Here is a 20,833-nt window from a genome sequence, read left to right as displayed (position 1 = left end):
CTTAGTGCTGTGTGCTTCGGTTTCCCCATATCCAGAAATCAACGCCACTTTGCTTATTTGAATATTATACTAAAGAAATCGGATACGGGTCACGGAAATTATATTGAAATGATAGGGAATTTAGAAAAAAATGTCTGTTTTAACTTTGATTTAAGTGATAGACAGGTTGCCGGGGCAGAAAATAAATATACACAACAATATACACCATTTAAACTAAATATAATGACTGGCGTTGCAAAAATCAAGGTTCCTGAGCTATTTTAAAAATCGAAGCGAGAGGCTTTTAACATTGCAGTATAAAATACAGGCTAAAATGGCTGAAACGTCAAATTTGCAAACTTCGTGTTGAAAATTGGCTAACAAGGTCATTAGAAATACAGGTTGCCGGGGTGAAACTCGAAACTTGAATGTCCAAAGAATAAGCAAGTCCTAACCTTGTATGTGTAGTCGTTGAACTATAGGTTCCCACGTAAAGTTAAAATGCCTCTATTTCAAGAAGAATAAACTCACGAAAACACGAAAATTTCACTAAATTCGCTTTCATTGTTTTGATTTTGACCGCCTGACAACTTTACGGAAATATCAGAGTGATTATAAACAAGGACTCTGTGACGGACAACTTATAATATCCGTGTTTTAAAGATTTTAATGATTTCAAGCCAGTCCAGTTCAAACTATTATCACGTGGTACAATTCTCATTTACATATTATGAATATTAATTAGCAAAAGTAGTACTAATTTCTGGCTATGCCCCTTTTTGTTGAAATGTTCATGTCTTAATGATTTTTAGAACATTCTTCGCTCATTTTTCACAAATTACATTTAGTAAATTATGTTAATTTCTAGTATCTTAAACAAGTCGTAATTGTAAAATTGAAGAGAGAAAAAAACACAAAAACAAACCGTAAAAAACAAAATTTATTGTTTATAACGACAAAGGTGGATTGACTATATAGTAAAACTATATATAATATATAACTACTCTCGACCTACTCCGTCCACTTACCACATGACAACCTCTGACAAACGTAATGATCATAGATAGATTTCATATGCTTAAAAGGGAAACGTTTAGATGTTTAGTTTTACGGTTCAAATCTATCAATTGCATTTCCAGGAGCTACAAAATTATGCTACATTTCAGGATGTATAGATGAAATTGCATGAAGGTACAAACCATTAAGATATATTGAAGTATGAATGTCATATAGAGAAATAGATATTGGAAACTGAAATAGTATAAATATGAAAAGAGTTATGTAGGAAACAACTTCAATAATCTTACTCTATTCAGATAATGATGGAGTGAGTGTGCAATTATGCAATGAAACTCTTAATCCATAAAATCGAGAGAGAGAAATAAAAATGCAAGGAAGGTTTGCTTACGTCTAAATGCCGTTTACTTCATCCGAATTGACAACGAAATTGCCTCATAATCATTATATAATGTTTCAGTGAGGAGTGGAGTTACAATGACACCACAAAGTATATACATATAACAAGACATTTAAACAATTCCTAAGTCTGTGGTGTGTTTTAAACAACATGATTGTATTGTGACTATATATAGATATGGCACTAAACTTTTATAATATAGCTGCCTATGAACACTTATCATTATTTTACATTGTATATTTATCTTAAACTTTGACCAATAATCTCTAAAAGTGAACGTTTGAAAATTTACTGTTTCATAACTTAAAAAAATAGGTAAAGTTTGATGTACACTAAAACATAATTGGTTGATTAATGATTACCATTTTAACAATTTTGTATATTATAGTCACCCATCAAAATTTTGAATGATTGTAAGGTATACACTATAAAGACGGACAATGACCTTGTTACAACTAAAATAACGAAAATAAATGCACATGACAACGTCGAGATTTCAACAATAAAACTAAAGATATGTAAACCCTGAAAACGTGAAAAGATAATTTCCCAAAGTATCAGTAGTTACCGCAATACCCTATTATTTCAATATATGCTAGCTGGAGGCTATTCGCCTGCTTTTTTTAAATGCGTAGACGCACATGTTTTCTGTAAAGAATATTGCACGAGGATAATCAATTAAGTCTGACTCGCTAAACAAAGCATCCAGTCGCAAATCTTGTCGCATAAATTGAACCGCTGACTGTTCTATAATATTAAGTGACCTTTCTTTTCTACCATAATATTATATAATATTCATTCTATCCTTTTTTGAAAATGGTAAATTATAAAAGATGACGATGTCATGCGAGAGGCGGACTCTAGCGCTAACAAGATTCTTTCCGTAACGCTGCATTGTATTATGTGGCCTACAGTGACCTATATAGAATCCATTTCTCGTTGTGGACTACTTGTTTCCAGATTTGTGACGACAGTGGTCATCTTTAGTGTCTCTCGAAGTTTTGGAACAAACGGACGGACAGATGGACGGATTGGCGCTTTTCCGTTGCCAAGGTGACGAAATTCCTTTTGTGAATAGTGCATGCGTTATCAATGAGATTAAGAGTTAAGAAAAACTCAATTTCTATATTTAACATTTTAGAAGTGTATTGCACTGAGAAGAATATATAAATCAATATTTGATTAGTAGCCCCTTTTTGTTGTTGAATTTCAACTTGTTGACTTGGCAATTAAACAATATTGTTTTGTGTTCGATATATTTCAAAGTGAATCTGTGGTATTTAGTCATATTTGCAACGTTCGTCATAAATAACAAAAAAATGCTATAGAATACAGAGAAATAAAATTTACAAAATATTGTCTCTATTTACTACTGACGTCCTAACATTTTTGGGAAGGGTTTGAAATTTACATTTCGTTAAGAGAGAACAAATTTTAGTGGAAGCTGGTAAGAGCTAAATTCACCTTTCTTTATTTAGTTTTCGTTTTAAAACATTTTATCATATACTTAGCATTAATATGATAGCTTTTGCATATGTGTAATGAACGGAAGTACACCAGCCATAATTTCCCACCCGGACTGATAACCCATATCAGGGGCGTCTCGTGCAAAAAACCCATAACAGTGCCTCTCGTGCAGGTTACTTCCGGTATTTCCGGTATCGTATGTTTACTTTTCCATTGTGTCTTCAGATATTTTTTATTATGACGTCAAAATTTTACGGGAACTTTTAGGATGTCCAGTAATGGCGGACAAAGAGCGATAAGGTTTATTGGATCCAGTGGTAAATCTGTTTGTACAGAACCAGCTGTTATTGAAAAAAAGATGTCAACATGGCTAAATCCGATGATATAGATTTTCAAAATGATGCTAGTTTACAATTAGTACTTGCTAATAAATGCCATTGACAATTATGAATCATCTCATATAGTACAACATGTAGTAATAATGATCATAAAACTGTAAATACTTCATCCATGCTTCCAGCTTCCAAATTTTTAATGTTTCAAAATGCCTCTATAGGAAATGGTACCATAATATATATGGAGGTAGTGATGCTATTGTTGGACAATTATAGTGTATTTGTTGGATTCATGATTTAACTTCTTTAAAAAGTTTTTGACTGTTTTAGTTATTTCATTTGTTTATTTGCCTTACATAAAACAATTGTCGGAAGTATATGATAAAAAGATTAATACATGGCCTTTTCCATATCGGCCCGGGTATCATCCCTCGACCCATATCAGCACATCGACTACGTCTCGGGCTGATATGGGGGTCTCGGGATGATACCCGGGCCGATATGGAAAAGGCCATGTATTAATCTCTATATAACATAAGGGAATCAAAATCGACTCGACGGCTGAAAAAAACAAACAAAATTTGGTACATTATAAAATGGTTGGTGCCTAAGCATGTTTTTTTCTATCAAGGATACACCTTTTTCAGATCAACGAGCTGCTGAAAATCACATTTTGTTTGCAAATTTTAACTATATGTGTACTATGTCTTAAAGTCAAAAGAATTAAGTAAGTCACAAATATATTTAATCTTCTTATGAATAAAATCCTACCAGGAATCTTAGCCACAGTGGTAGTCATGATTAATAAGCAAATTATACAACAGCAAATACGAAGGTAAAGATTGATCTCAGCTTATTAATATGCAATGCAACAAAATGTCCGAATCTACCGCTAAACAATATGGGAGTTTTTATTCCTTAGTCTACTATATCACCATGGAGATGACATAATGCAGATACTACAAAAATCATTATTGACCCGTGAAACATGCAATTAAAATAAATAATCAATATTATAAAATGCCGTTTTATATTACTTTTTGCCACAGATGAAAATCAGCGATAATATTTACAAATGCTTCAGGTTTGTTTGCCCTCTGCAATTAACTGTGTTATTCTGTTTAAAATTCATTAAAAAATAGAATGTAAATTTGTTTAGATGTTTGTTAAAGGTACTTTTCTACAGTTCATATTTAAACTGAAAAGAAGTTAATCGATCGTGTTTTAACTAACATGACTTGTACAAAGCCATTTTACACATTTTTGCACAGAATTATAGGAACATAAATTTCTCATAATTGCACTGCTGTTCCAGCGTAATATGTTCTCGTTTATCTGTGTCTGGATTTATTTAATTGTGCAATACAAGCTCAAAACAAATTAAAATCACATGTAATATATCTGCCAACTAACTCAACTAACGACGAGATAATGAAATAAGCAGCCGTTTTGTGATCTTTAACTCCCGACCTTGAGTAAAATAACACGAAGACAGGATCACACTACGACTTTTGTTTTGTAAAATAGAACATGATAGTAAAGGTGTTTAGCATACATCTATATACCAAGATATACCAAGATATGTAAGACGATAAAGAAACAAATATCTTCAAAAGTAAACACATACTAGAAGGTTTTGTCAAATACAAAATATCTAGATTGACTTTATAGCATACTTTTCAATACCTGGGCACGACAGAATAGGAAAAAATTACCTCTACAAATGCCACCCAAATAACACTGAATAGAAAAACATGACAAAATAATTGATGCCGTTCGTTTGTTTTGAAATCTTTCACGACGTTTACTAAGTTAAAAGAAATTTACTTCCTAAATAGATTGCCTAAAGGAATATTCTACCCGTATATATGATTTAAATTCTGAACATATACTAACAAATTACATCTAAAAAACAGCAAATTATATACATAATCAATTACTTTTAGAGCTGTCTTGTCATTTTTCTATGGCGTTCTGTTGGCGTCGCTTTTCCCGAGAATTGTCTTGTTTCGTTGCCATCTTTTCTTTCATTTTCTTCTTTATTTTGAAGACGGAGTCTACTGGCAATGAAATCACTTTTAAATTCCCTAAGGACTGAGCTTCCAATACAGCAGTTATATCGGGTTCGTTAACGGTTAACTCGATGTGTTCCATATTATTGGACAATTCGTAAACAGCGTTTTGCTCCTTGCCTACAGATTCGTTTAGCAAATGCATTGCAAGGAAAGTTTGTCTGTCTGATGCGTATTTCCTCATAGCAGAAATGTCATCTGCAATTTTCTTAACATTTTCTCTTCGTTTCTCGATCTCTCCAATAGTCTTTTCTGATGCTACTTTATAATCGGATTCCCTTGTATTAAGTTCAGCTTCCATTTTTTGGTCAAGCTGATCTAAATGGTCCGTTATCAGGCTCTTAATCAAATTTTTATGCTTCCGACATTGGGCGATTTGCTCCTCAAACTTTCTTACATACTCCTCCCGTTCTTTTTGTGCTGTTTCCAGGTAAGCTGATATGTCATCAATACTTTTTTCAATCTCATTCAGGAGTTCCGAAGACTTTGCGTTATGGACCACATCATTTAGTGGCTTTAGATTATGACAATCCACATGATTTTCCGAGACACATCGAATGCAGCATGGGTGTTTATGGTCTTGGCAATACATTTCATATTCAAGCTTGTGGTCTAAACAGCACTGCTCTGTTTTTAACACAAAAGTGGGTATTTCACTGTAATGCTGCACTGGTATTGTGTGATGATCTTTTGATATTTTCGACAGCTTGTGGTGCTCTGCGCACGATTTGCAAAGGGCTTCTTCGCATTCAGGACAAAATGTCTCTGCAGTTATTCGTGATTTCTTTTTCTGTTCACATATGCTGCATGCTGTTTTAGGTTTTGGAGGATGCATGGCTGAAAAATAACAATCGTTATATGCATTTTCCTATCTCTATTGAATATGAATTATTTCCCTTGTAACTATATTGGTATAAATGGTTCGCTGAAGTGCATAGCAATGGTGAGAAGTGAATAAAAAACAATGTGTTACTTTAATCTACAAAGATTTCCAGCTTTATAACCGAGTTTGATTCCAATATGAAAATAAGGAGATTTGGTATTATTGCCAATGAGACAACTTTCTACCAGAGACTAAATGATGTGGAAGTAAGCATTTATAGGTCGACGTACGCCCTCCTGACTTGGGACAGGTACAATGTATGTTGGAAGACAAAAGACTATTTATAATTTGTTTAATGATTTAAACAAAATATTATCTTTAAAACAACAGAGATTATTAATTCATGATTCCGGAAAAGAGTTTCTAGAAAAGACTTTATCTAAATCTTTGCTAGATCCAAGTCAAGGTATAAATATAAAAAAATAAATTTGAATCAAATAAGTGTAAATTCAAATGAAATATACAAATATATATATCAAACTATGTTTAACTCTGCAGATTAACAGATACGACAGATGTTTATCCGATATCTAAATTGCTTTCTGGGAAAATTGGACTTTATGGTTTAGTTCGAAAAACTCAGTTTTAATTTTCCATCAAGTAACTACTGGCTTTCAGTAAATACTTACATGTGATAAAACATCCGTGACCACCACTCCAGCAACCACCGACAATTTCTTGGTTTTCTCCACTGCTTCTTTTGTCTCTACTCTTGGTGTCATCGTTGCGTTTTCTGCAACCAAGACCACTCTTTTTATTTTTAGCCTCACAGTTTTTACAAGTAGTGGTACGACTAGTCCGATTTTCTGTTGTGCTTGTTGTATTTTCATTTGCTGAACTACGACATCTACAGTCTCCCCAGCAAGATGGGAGACAGCTAGACATCTTATTTCAAAGAAAATTGTGTTAGACACCTGAAAAAGAAAGGTTTAAAAGAAAATTTAGTCTATTGACAGGATAAAAACACAGACAGTATACCCAAATTGCATTCGCAGCGATTTTTATTCAACAGAATGGCCAATAACCAGTACATTCATGGGACATGAAAAAGACCTACACCAGAAAAGAACAGAATACATGTTTCTTTTTGACATTTCATAAATATAACATATGTACTCTTCAGAAGTTAATGAGGTTTCCTTATTTTTCCTGATTGATTTATAAAATAACACGAATACCAATTCTGGTGCAATATCTGTGAAAAACAGACACGATAGTCACCATCTTCCGATTGAGTTAGGGAGATGTCAGGGTTTGCCCAGAGCAGACAGACTATGGCATCTTTGTGACTCAATCGACATTAGTGACTAGCAGCATTACACCATAAACTATATCCCTTGAATGAGAAGGAAATAAATTTTACCACGGTCAGTTCCTAATACCAACAAATTGATTCATAAAACCGTTTAATTCAGCTAACATTGCTTTATTAGAAAAAAAATTATGTAGATCTATATTGTGAAAGTTAGTACACAAAGTAAATGTAAATTGTATTGTTCACATACACATATTATAATTTTACTTTATATTATGTTGCAATATGTTTTCTAACACCATGTATTTTTAGTTTTATTAGAAATAAAGTCATTCATTAGTTTGTGCATTCATTCATTTGTTTAGGATTAACACGGGATACAACGCGTGTTGTTGTTCAATGCAATATTGACGAGTACTCGGTTTGGATTCTAATTAAGATGGACACATGTAGAATTGCTTTTGTGATTTTGTGATTGGTTAAAAGTAGTAGATTCATTATTAAATGTTATGGGACTACAGAACAATATGCTGATTTGCTATGATTCACACATCATCCACAAGGCATATTTTGTATTTACAAGAAATACTTGTATAATAATTAATCCTTTGGGTAAAATTAATTTTATTGACTACGAATACCATCTGATATAGTAAGTACGTGAAAGCATTAATTAATGGTATTAAGTGATGGGATAACATCGATTGGTAGGTGCTGATTTATAACGACCTTCGCTTCATTTCGTTCTAGTTAGTACACGATCAAGACAGAATTGATTATGGTTAGAAATTTTCATCGTTTGGGAAAAAATCTCTCTGAAACGACTGTTCCTTTTCATATTTACATACAATAACTTGTATGTATCAAGAACTGTATATCATTACTATGCACATTGATAAATGTATGCTATATTTGGTCAAGATTGAACGAAAAGTGTTCGCGAAGGCCGATTTAAAGCCCGTACGAATTTTGTGCTATTATTTTGGTACTTTTAAACGATGCATTATATGAACAAATTAAAAAAAAAAAGAAAAAGAAAAACGGTCTTGGTCCCAACGATTCGAAGCAGATTCTTTTTGTATCACTCTATTACATTTTGTTTGTCTTATATTTTTTCAGTGGTGTATCGACAATAGACTTTAAAAGTCTAAAAATGTAATCGGGCATACTTGCAAGGAGATCAATACAGTTGTTGTAATGTTCTAAATCATGTGTTTTTAAACAGCTCTAGATTAACATTTATTTCAGATAATAACCAAAAAAGGAAGCAAGTCATTAAAAAAATCAATTTCATTCAAGATTTTCATTTACGCTTGAACAGATAATTGAATGCAATACAATCAATATATGCTATTTTCGTAACCTGTTGAGGATCTGCTTTCATTAGACATTAAGTGGTTTCTTGGGTACGACATCTCGGCTATAAAGCCGATTCCATTGTTTCTATTTTTTACTTTACTATCGATCTATAACATAGATTTCTATATACCATTTCATTGATGCAACTGGAAACACAATAATGAACTAAAGTTTATATTTGCGGAATAGCTGACTACAAGTTGCAAGAAAACTTCATAAATGTAAATTACAGATTAGTAATACATGGTTAAGTAATTTGACTTGCTGACTTTAATTTCTCTGCATTAAAAATTACACCCAAATATATTCAAGCTAAATTAGAATATTGTAATTAGAAATAAGAAAAGAATCGTTCCATATCAGAGAGCATATATAATTTAGTAGTTTTTTTTCTCAAACGGATCAATGAATCATACGGTTATTTTGTAATTCTACTTATTTTAAACTTCTAGCACCGCTCAATAGATACTAAATTATTCATTGTATATTTCTTACCATGTAAAGGTTTTAATATTATGTAAGTATTGTCTTTTCTGACAAGCAGATCATTTGATTTCTGTACATAGGTCGACCATATACTTCATGGTAGTGTTAATTCACTGGAAACTTAATAAAAAAAACTTGAAACAGATATTGACAAACTTCTTACCTGTATATCTCTAAATAACACTTAAGCTTTCTAATACTTTAGCTGCATAATATTGACATGTTCCCCGCAAAAAAAAATCTATGAGTAAGGAACCGGCTTTAGAACCCCCAAAAATTGCTGTTTGCTTAACGTCCAGTTGCTAATATGTCATGCATATTCACTTACGAGTTTAAATAAACAATTTATACAATAGGTCAGTTTGGCAAAGTAGGTAGACGGTGGCATTATTGGTGATCTGGGCACCTATGGATCCACCAGAGAACTGTTGCGACGGTTCTTTAACATGCAAAGAACGTGTCAGTCTCTATTCCGACTTTACGTGGCTGCGAATTTATACATCTCGCACATCGAAACGGACGCCCCACTTTAACTTGGGTTTTACTGCCAGACGGGATAAGTCGTGGTCTTCAATAACAATAGAAGTGTACAGAAAGATGTAGTTATCTTCAGATCATGATACAAAACCCCACAAGCTGTAACCATATGTTTACGATTACCATTTAATACTAATTCGTAAAAAGTAATTAAATTCGTAAAACTCTTAGAAACAAGGATACGGAAAATCACTAGTTGTTTTATCAAAGATGACTTCTATGTGCTAATTTTCTCGTTTTTTATAATAGCAGAATAGGGTAATTGACTTTTTACAACTGATCAATACGTATCTCTTCCAGTAGTATAACTTTTAATCGATTATTCCGTCACATTTCAGAGCTTTACTCAAATATCAGAGCATCAAGTATTGCAAGCAAAAAGGCTGATATGATTAAAATGCACATATGGAATTCTTACACTTATGTCTAATGAATAAAATGAGCTATTGTATATATGTAAACGACACAGCAACCCAGCAACATGGACACAACAAAAAGCATGTAGAGGTCAACGTACGGTCTTCAAGAAAAGACAAATAATCTACCAAAGTACCGAATATATTAAACAAAGACTATCAACAATCTACCATCAATAGCAAATTGTGATGTTCATGGTTTTGATTATTTCCTTTAATGACAAGAGTTTACATGGCCCACCGTTTACATTATTATTTCCTTTTTAGAAATTAACAGAGGCGGTCACAACCATTTTCGAGATTCTTTGTATTGGACATAATTATGTAATCAATCACCACTTTATTATTTTGAGCAACTGAAGAACAGAAAATACTTTACAATTGTACAATACAAATCTAATACATTGATTTGGTTATATCTATATATAAACAAATATTGTTGATTGTTGAAACCAACCCAACGACATAAACAATCAAAGACAACTAAAGGAAAATATACAGTCTTCAACATTAGAGAGGTGTCCATACAATGAGTAAAGCTATAAATCTCCCATTATACAAAGATATGCTCATATTTATATGTAAATATCACTTTGCCTAAATTTTTGGAGGAATGCCTTATGTTTGCAACTATTGGATCAATGCTATACACATCTGACATTCTTCAACCTTCTTTTTTGTAGTGTTTTCATTGAATAAGATGTATCTCGTTTTTTAACGAATACAGATAAATTCTGTCTAATTGGCATTTGGCTATTTAACTGCTATTTGAATATGAAATAAATACTTTAAAATTGACTAAGAAATCGTGCAATATGTATTTCTCGGTTAGACTTCATTGTAGGCGTTTCTGAAAATGTCAGTATTGCTGGCGGTGTTGGACTAAAACGAAGCCTTAATTAAATATCATTAATTGGTAAAGTCTTTGGTTTCATATGTGACAATTTTAGTGGTATATTCCCATAAAAAGCTAACGTTGTCAGGTTGCATTTCTTGTAATTGATAATTGAATTTCACTTCAGATTGCCAAGTGTAAAAGTTATAAGATGTTTTGTCTTGACATTTTTATTGATATAAAAGCCAGACCGGCAAAATACATTTTCTATCATTTTTTTCCTAATTTGTATTCAACAATTCTTTTCTTTATTTCATTTTCAGAACAGTTCTTTATAGATTTTAGATTTAGCATATTGTGATTTGCTTTAACAATTTAAAAATGAATATTTCAGACAGATTACACTACAGGAAAGCTTTACAAAAATCGATAATAGATTCACAGATTGAAATAGTTTCTGTGTGTGTGGGTGCGTATGGGTTTTCATCTTTCAAGGGATTTTTTAACATACTCGTTTCTGCCATGCATTTGATGGGAAGTTTTTGTTTCTGTGTAAATAGATTTATACAGAATACTGTTACCAAAACTGAAAGGTTTGAAGTTAGCATTATCACATTTTTGTTTGTGTTCCCTTATTTTTCCTTTGCTAATTGTTTAATTAGAACAGCTCCAACAAACCAGCGGTCTAATACCCTTAAATAGTAATAAAAATATCTTTTATCTTTATCTTATGGGGACTGATATCCTATGAAATTTAAATGAGAAGGCTCGCGCGTGCAAAATCTGTTTCTGCCCTCTTCCGGTTTAAAGGGCTATACACAAATTGTGTGACTATCTTGATTCAAACTTGACGCTTCCGTTTATCAGAATGTTTGAACAGTGCAGGTTTAATCAATTCAAAATAATTCGGTCCTAGAACTATTCATAAACTCATATCTGACCTCGTGTCAATGACCTTAAGTAGTCCGATATTGAAATGTCTTGTAATAATCATTATCATTTGTTTTATTATGTTGAGAATTACAAAATTAAAATGCCTATCTTCTTAATGTTAAGAAAATGATGTACAGTCTTAAATTTCAATTTTGTATAAAAGTCACGTGAAACGACAAACACATCTAAATTGATTGATTGAGTGATTATTGGTTTTTAATGCCACTTTCAGCACTATTGGCTATATCATGGAGACCAATTTTTATTGGCGAGAACCACATACCTTCGGCATGAAAGTTGGCAATCCACAAATCAATTTAGATTTGGGTCGAACGCACCTGCCACGTGCGGGGTGCTGATAGCCCAGTGATACAGTAGATGAACTACTTAGAGCAATCGGCCACTGAGACCCCCACAAAATTAAGAGGATGATTTAAATTTGTAACTTACAGAGTGATAAGAAGTAAATTAAGGACTAGTTGATGCTAAGACACCCACTGTCTTCTTTTAACAAACAGGAACAAAATTGCGCTTTTTTTAAACACGACTTTGATTTTTTTTTTTTTTTTTTTTTTTCAAAGGAAACAAACTTTTTTCTTCACTTTCTTTCTGAAAACTTTTTTCCTCAAAAAATGTTGAAGCAAAAAATATTCAAAAATCAAGAATGAACAGGAAGATTCTTTCAAGAGGTTTTGAAAGATTAAATGGAAAGATTGCAATGAGAACGCGCGATTTTTAAGATAATAAAAAAAATCACAAAAGCACCATTTATACGTTAGTCAAATTGCATTCCTTTTGGATTTGTTTTAGAAGAAACCGATTTTCTATCCGTTCTGATTTTGATTAATTTTGGTGACTGTTAAGTCGACTGGTAATGACCACGACCTTCATGTAATGATTTCACATAATTGATAAGACATTATACTGAAACCAAAATTTTGCCCATATTAAAGTTTATCAATTGATGTGTGCCCTTTACCTTTGAACTAGTCAAAATCAAAAAGAGTCTTTTTAACTCAAAAAGGCGTAGTATCCATGAAAGATTGGTAACGAACTGAAATATGGCTAAAAGGAAATTGTCTAAAAACTTTTCCTAAACGTTAAACCTTTGGATATGAACTTTACCTTGACCTTTGACCTACAAATCCAAATATCAATAAGGTCTTGCTCATTCCAAAGAGTATTCCTTAGGTAATGTTGTTGAAGGTTAGATATATTAATCCAACGATGTCATCTTGAAAATATATAGTTTGGATTCGAAACTGTTTCCAAAGTTCAGTTTGAAATGTGACCTTGAACTTTGACCTATCAACAAAAACATAAATAGAAACCGTAATTTGCAAAAATTTGATATGCAATAGAAGTTCCTTTATAATATAAGTTCCAGATGAAAGAAATATCATGGAATATTATTTCCAATGGAAGAAATATTAAAGTATTTGTTTTTAAAGGACTAAAGAGTAAAGGATATGTGTGCCAATAGGAACAGATATTATAACATTGTTTATAACAAAGTTTCCAGAGAAACTTCTGTCAGAAGAAACAAATATACGTTGACATATTAATCGATGTTGTGACTTTGGCCTTTTTTAAAGTGACCTTAACATAAACAAGGGTCGTTTTCATTAAATGGGACATTAACCAACTAAGCTTGATTATATTGAACGTCTTGATCAGAAGATATCATTTGGAAATCAAAATTTTGCCCAAATTCAGTAATTTCTGATGTAAGTTTGACTTTTGACCTTGTGGACCCAAAGTCAATAGGATCTTTTAATCCTGTGGTACATTATCAAGTCATTAAAAATGATATTGTGCCCAGTTTTTCCAAAAATACATGAAAAAGGTAAAAGAAATCACCAAAAATACTGATACAAATCCATATTAAACAGCGACTCCTCCTAAAAAAAACAGACATACACAGAAAACAATAACTTAATCGCAACTAGACTAAACACTGAATAAAGTATTCCGTTAAGTTATTATTCAGTTTCCAAAACATAGCAACTAGTCCACTTTAAATATTTTGAGAGGACCCTAAAGTATTCAAATCAAACGTTCGACGGTTATCTATATTAAAATTAAGATAGAAATGATACTGGAATTCCCTGGATTACTGACGACTGATTTAAACATTGAGTGTTCGGTTTTTAACATGTTATTCGACATGATTCGAGGGTGCACGCTTTTACAAAGTCTTGTACTTTTCATCATTTTGCAGAAGTATAAATTTCTTCCGCACAACTTTGGTAAACTTAGTAATACGAATTATGGAAATGACTTGTCTGAAATAAGGACAGCTTGTTTGTTATTTTCTATGACGTAGAACTGTATCTCAATATTAATGAAATATGACGCAACCATAAGTATAAAAATGATGCAGCAATATGTTGTGATAGGTATTATTTTATAATAAGGTTTATTTATCACTCATCCGCAGTCGCGAACAAAATGGACTTTTGTGAAATAAGTGAATACAAAAGTGGAATTTTTTTTATATCTCGTTCACAGTATATGAACTTTTGGGAGTTTCTTCCTTTTTTCATTTTTTCCATTTTTTTTTTCGGGAGGGAGGATGGAATTGTACCATACATATATTAAATACCATTTATATAATATCCTTCATATATTCACAAGACATTTGTCTGTAAAATATTAGTATTTATATTTATGAATTGTGTCTAAGCCTATAAAGTTGCTTAATTACTCCAAACAGAGGCTTTTTGCGTTTCATATAAAACTGCATTCTGATATCTTCTCATTTATATTTATGTATGAGATCAGGCTTTGGTTAAAAACATATGTTGTTACCAGATAAAAAAAAAAGTTAATTTTGGTAAACTATCTGTTTGAATAAGGCCTTGGCTCATATCTACTTATACCAAAACATTCGTGTGAATGGATGTTTTAGATCAAGTTATACTTCAATTTTGATATATCTATGAGCTCATAGTGACAACACGACTGATTATTCTGGACTGAAGTGGCTAGATAATATCATTTTATTCATTTATCAGTAGAACTAACATACCTTTGACAGGTTTAAAGGACTTCAATATGTTGGGTATTTCAGAAACCAAATAATGTTCTTTTTCATATCTCCGCCTTTGTTGTTTCATTTTATTTTTTTAATATAATTTTGGAAATTTTCCATCCTTACCTTATAGCAGATTTTCAGAATTCCTTGTTTACTTCTTAGAATGAGTCATACAGTTCTCGTTCGATCAATCGATGCTATTAATTAGATATCTAAAACGCAATTCTTCCATAAAAATGTCAGCAGAAGGAATAAGATATCCCTGAATGTTAATTATGTCGGCAAATTATTTGAATATTGTACACTTACAATATATAGTTTTTATATTCTTTTAACTAAACATTTATGTTTTCTTTCATCATCAATTTTCCAAACTGTATGCTGAAGAGAGAATCCAATGGTGTTGCCGTATTCAGTTTCGATCGATATTGGTTGATATTTCAATCACCACCGTTATTGACTAAATACGTGACTTCATTTGATAACAAATTAAACAGTCCGCCAAGTTTTGAGAAATTGTTCAGGCCATGAATATTAAAAACTACTTGTTCAGAAAAAGAAATGATTGTTCAATGATGGAATTTCCTCTGTTTCAAAACTAGATTCCATCGAAACAATTATCTCCGGATATACGACATTTCTCATGGCAAGCGATTTTATCCTCATTGGTGAAAATGAATAGGTGAACCAAAACGACAGCCTGATGGTTTTTCCAAAACAACAGAATGTGATAGTCAAAGTGGCAGAATTGATTTATTTGCAAAAGATTTTAATGTTTTATTCTTTCTGGTTCACTAAATGTAATAGTATTTCTGGGACATTATTATTCGGTATTGCAGTATTTACTTGTTTAATAAATTTTCTATCAATATTACATTCTTCGACTCGTATAATAATCCATCAACATAGTGTTGATTCAGTACTCTAATGATATCCAATCTAATCACAAATCGTGAGTCTTTGAGCATGTATTGTCAAATACGTTTTAATATGTCTCTGGATATTATACCAAATAAATTGTCAGCAAGACAGGACGGCTGCGAAAAGAATACCGAGCCGAAGTCAATCATTTGTAGCTGACCTGATCTGAAAGGTAATCTGAGGTAATGCCTTGACTTAGCTCTCGTCGTCGTTCATTTTACATATTTATCTTGTTCTTTGGAAACATATCTATTTTAACCAAATTTGTCAAAAATAATTTATTGAAGGTTTTCTACAAACAATTTTCATTTGGTTCTGATCAAAGCCAGAGATAACATTTGATTCTGATTGGCCAAATCATTTTCTCTGCCAACATTAACCAAATATAGCAAGAATAGTGTATTAAAGGTCCTTTACAAACGACCCTCACACAAACTTGATCGAAAACAATCTTGAGTGGCAATAAAAATCCTCTTCTATGAAACTGAAGGGCGAAATGTTTTGAAAGTTAGGATTGGTGATTTGTAGACCATATACAAATTATTCTCATTTAATGTTGTATGGGTGGCAAACATTTCGACAGTGGTCTCAAATGTTTTCTTTTGAAACTCTTTCGAATTTTATGGGTTTTTTCCTTATTGTTAATTTTTATGTATGTAATAGTGTTAGTTTTTTCATTAGTGAGCATCGTCGGGGAATTTTTATGATACATGTATAAGCAGTGACTGATCTTTGGTGTCTCGTCGATGTATATATATTCCATTTGTATGTATATACAGTCTATTCTGCAAGTTGTCTGAAATGTACTTTGGTGGATATCATGTCCCTTTCTTTTGTAGGTCTCATCATGGAAGTTTTATAGTCATTTTACCTTTATGGTCTCATTTAATGAATTTTATAAATTACATCATTCCTTTTGTGTGGAATGCTGATCTAATTAATCAACTCATGAAACCCCAATTGGAAACTTTGATTAAGAACCTGCTTAATCATTTCTTATTGGCACTGTCTGTTCTTTAATGTGAGCCATTGATTAGTTTCGAACAAACAAATGACCTAGTTTAAATTTGTATGGATCAATTTATATTGGAGATAAAGGGGTGGAAGGGTACACACTTTTTCCTGTTTTTGCAGCGTGGACCCGGCTTATAGTATGATGAATGTACGACAAGCGGATGCACTCGGTGACGGTTCTCCTTTTCTTTGTGTGTAATAAACTCCTATAGTTTCAACTCAGTCTTCAAAGGTTCTTAATTGGAAGATATGCATCTTATTATCTCTATGTGCACATATTAAGAGTATTTTTGCAGATTTTACGAATAGTAAATTTTTAGAAGTATTGTACACGTGTCTTGCTGGTACCAAGTTTTTGAAATAAACTTCACTGAAATTAAATCGTTGTAGATTGTTTTAAATACATTAAAATGTGCACCTGAATTTTATGATCTTATTTAGATCATGGTTTGCAGATTTTGTAGATGGAGAAACGAAGTAAATTTGAGCAACATTCTCGATGAAGGTTACTCATTTTGTTTTATCAATTTTCTTTGTGCACTCATTTGTATATTCGAGATGGTAATACTTTTACTAGCTTTCTCGATGGACGGTATGGAGGGTTTACCATTTTTTACGATTCTGTCTTCTTTGCCTATATATGGTAGAGTATTTTTCCTTGTTTTTTTTTCTAACTTGAAGAAATCATCAGATGCCCCCGTTGCGTAGATGTTCTATAAGCATATATCAAATACTAGTGTCATTACCGTTAGTATTGCATACTAACCGTTCGTGTTTTTTGTTTTATTTCGAATTATATTTATAGTTAATCGTACAATTTATGAGATACCGTGAAAGATCTATTTTCTGTGAAGTATTTCTAATCGAGCTTTATATTGTCGACAAACTGTTCATCTTTATTCTGCAAATAATTGAATATTGTTGTCAGAAATGATCAAAACTCACATAGTATTGTGAATTGTGATCAAACGCGTTTCAGGTCATTATCTTGCCGGGATGCCAGATACGTTAACTTCAAATACAATAACCTAATTTGTTGTTGCAAATTATCCCTTATATTTAAGTTGTATATTCCATATGAAATTGACCTTCTCGCTACTTTTGTAACCACGTCATACAGTGTAGAATTATATGAATGGCTTCATTGACTAAATGATATTTGCTTTTATTGTATTGGGGTTGACGTCTTTGATGTCCAAGAAGAACAGGAATATGAATAATTATTTGCAAATGTCTATTTGTCTGCAGTTAAAAGGGAAATTGGATGAGTTTAAATGAAATAACCGTTCACATGAACTATTTTAAAATTGAGCGCTTCTTTTTGTAGCTTTATTGGACGTAAGAGCGTTGACCGAAGACCATTTTCTATGAAATGCGTTATGACGCATAGAAACGCGTCATGCTAAACATGCATGCTTTCCCGTTTGAATGGTTTTACACTAGTAATTTTGGGGGCCCTTTATAGCTTGCTGTTCGGTGTGAGCCAAGGCTCCGTGTTGAAGACCATACTTTGACCTATAATGGTTTACTTTTAAAAATTTTGACTTGGATGGAGAGTTGTCTCACTGGTACTCATACCACATCTTCTTATATCTATATGGTAACCGCTTTTACAACCATTTGATAGCCATGTTCTAAGTAATTTTCCTTTTTAATGTTGTTAAAGGTCACCTTTCTTTTTTGTCTTGCTTGTAACAACATTTGCTGATGGCAAACCTCCCCTTAAACATGTCTAAATTGAAAACAACGTTCAAACCTATGATTGCGTTGGATAAAAACCGCAATTTTTATACGTGTGCATGCAAAACAACGTTCTTGTTAGAGGGGTCTAAATACAGCACAAACAACATTTTCCAAAAGACCAAAAAAGTGAAAAAGTATATTTAAACAAAACGCATTTGACTAACAGGTCGAACAACAAATGTTCTTAAACCCTGCTGACTGCCATTGGCGATTGCCAAATAAACGGATCACCGATGTAATAAATGGATCTTAATTTTAAATTTAATACTTAACAGAAAACAATAAACTTGCGGAAAAGATGGTATACCGCAAACAAAAGGTGCAAAGGTTTTTGTACACCATATCCGGATTTCGACAATTAATGTCTCTTCAGTGATGTTAGGATTCGAAACGGTATTTGGAAAGCCATACAATTTACCTCAATTTAGGATAGACTCTTGAATTTTGAGGAGTCAAAATAGGATGAACGGATCATATAAACCCGAAGGCATATATATATATATATATATATATATATATATATATATATATATATATATATGATAAACTGAATAAAATGCCTCTTTGCAAATTCGATACATGTAGTAATATATAAATCTTTGATTTTTCTCTGTTTTGCTTGTTTTCCTTTCCTGTATTTCGGGAAATACAAAAAAAAAGTTAAATATGTATATAATTCATTTTCCGCTTTTCCAACGCAGCTTAACATGTTTATATTATATACAAGATTTAATAGAAAGCGATTATATTTTTACACATAAAGCGGAGCTCGTCAACAATTGTCATATATTCACATGACAGTCAATTATATCTTACTAAGAAAATACGGCATGTCGCAATTGAAGCTGCACAACATATCAAAGAAATAATGTTTTTTGAACTACTCTTATCCGTCGTTTGAACATGCAAAGCAATAATAATATTTTGTCAAATGGCAGCAATATGTTTGTTTTATCATTACATATGTCTGCGAAAGAGAAATCTTTTTTAGTCGAGCTCATTTTAATACTTGATGGCTGATAGTGTCAGGAAAATAGGACACCAAAGACAAAATGTAAGCCAGATCGATAAAACTTGAGTATGGTTTTGAAATAACCTCTGCTTTTACGAAAAAAAATTATATAACAAGTTATGGAGGGCTAGTCCAATTGTAATTGTAAAATACTCTCGTCGTCAGTTTATAGAATAAAAAGTAAAATCACAAAAATACTGAACTCCGAGGAAAATTCAAAAAGGAAAGTCCCCAAACAAATGGCAAAATCAAAAGTTCAAACACATCAAACGAATGGATAACAACTGTCATATTCCTGACTTGGTACAGGCGTTTTCTTAAGTAGAAAATGGTGGATTGAACCTGGTTTTATAGCTAGCTAAACCTCTCACTTGTATGACAGTGGCATCAAATTCCATTATATTGACAACGATGCGTGAACAAAACAAACAGACACAATAGGTAAAAATGTCAAAAATAGGGGTACAGCAGTCAACATTGTATTATCATCTTAATCACTATAAAAACAAACAAATGTAACGAAGAAGCACAAAAGGCATACATCAAATTTAACATCCTCATTTTGCTTATATTATACGATTTTATTTATCTACAGTAAAGTAATATTAATAAATAAAATAATTTTGTCGTTCAAAGTATGACGGGATACATATAAGCACAGAGTCACGTCAAATGGATATCTAAAAAACAGACTTAACAGTAAAAGTCATATTAATAAAGACAAATAAAAGAATACTATAACACGTTATTAAGATGATAAACAACGTCAGTACGCAAAATCTATACTTCAAGACCATCGTGTATTATTTGTGAAGTTGATACGGAATATTTATCAACAAGTTCTTGGTACCTTCCGATGAACTTTTTTTAGAAAAAGGACGAGACGTTCTTTGACATACCCCTGGTTCATCAACTTTCTGCTCAGACACTGGTGACGTTTTACAAAGTCTGAGTAGGAGCTGCAAGCTCTTGAATACCGAATAAGTTGGGAAATGTATATCCCATATGCAGGTGAAGTTGGTATATTGCTACTAAGGTTGGGGAAATTGATAATTTCAAAATAAAAATCGTCTCGTTTGTCATAGATTCTGGTACTGTGTATGTCAAATTCGAGGTATAAGTCTAAAAATGA

At 32.2% G+C, this 20,833-nt stretch overlaps 1 protein-coding gene across 1 annotated transcript; it reads right to left on the bottom strand.

Moving 5' to 3' along the window:
• Positions 1–906: 906 nt before the first annotated feature.
• Positions 907–15,641, bottom strand: LOC127698284 (E3 ubiquitin-protein ligase TRIM71-like). Its single transcript, XM_052201676.1, has 3 exons — positions 15,135–15,641; positions 6,783–7,067; positions 907–6,107 (listed from the first exon to the last, which is right to left on the bottom strand). The coding sequence occupies exons 2-3, from the start codon at positions 7,036–7,038 to the stop codon at positions 5,155–5,157; spliced, it is 1,209 nt and encodes a 402-aa protein (XP_052057636.1). The 5' UTR covers positions 7,039–7,067; positions 15,135–15,641; the 3' UTR covers positions 907–5,154.
• Positions 15,642–20,833: the final 5,192 nt, after the last annotated feature.

The sequence above is a fragment of the Mytilus californianus genome, unplaced genomic scaffold, assembly GCF_021869535.1.
Source record: "Mytilus californianus isolate M0D057914Y unplaced genomic scaffold, xbMytCali1.0.p SCAF_4, whole genome shotgun sequence".
Classification (NCBI taxonomy): Eukaryota; Metazoa; Mollusca; class Bivalvia; order Mytilida; family Mytilidae; genus Mytilus; species Mytilus californianus.
The sequence above is the reverse complement of the archived record's forward strand: the minus strand, read 5'-3'. Positions and strand labels throughout refer to the sequence as shown.

Coding starts and splice junctions, on each gene's coding strand:
- LOC127698284 (XM_052201676.1), bottom strand. CDS start 7,038: ATGTCTAGCTGTCTCCCATCTTGCTGGGGAGACTGTAGATGTCGTAGT. Junction 6,108..6,782: donor TCACGGATGTTTTATCACAT/GTAAGTATTTAC, acceptor GTTATTTTTCAG/CCATGCATCCTCCAAAACCT.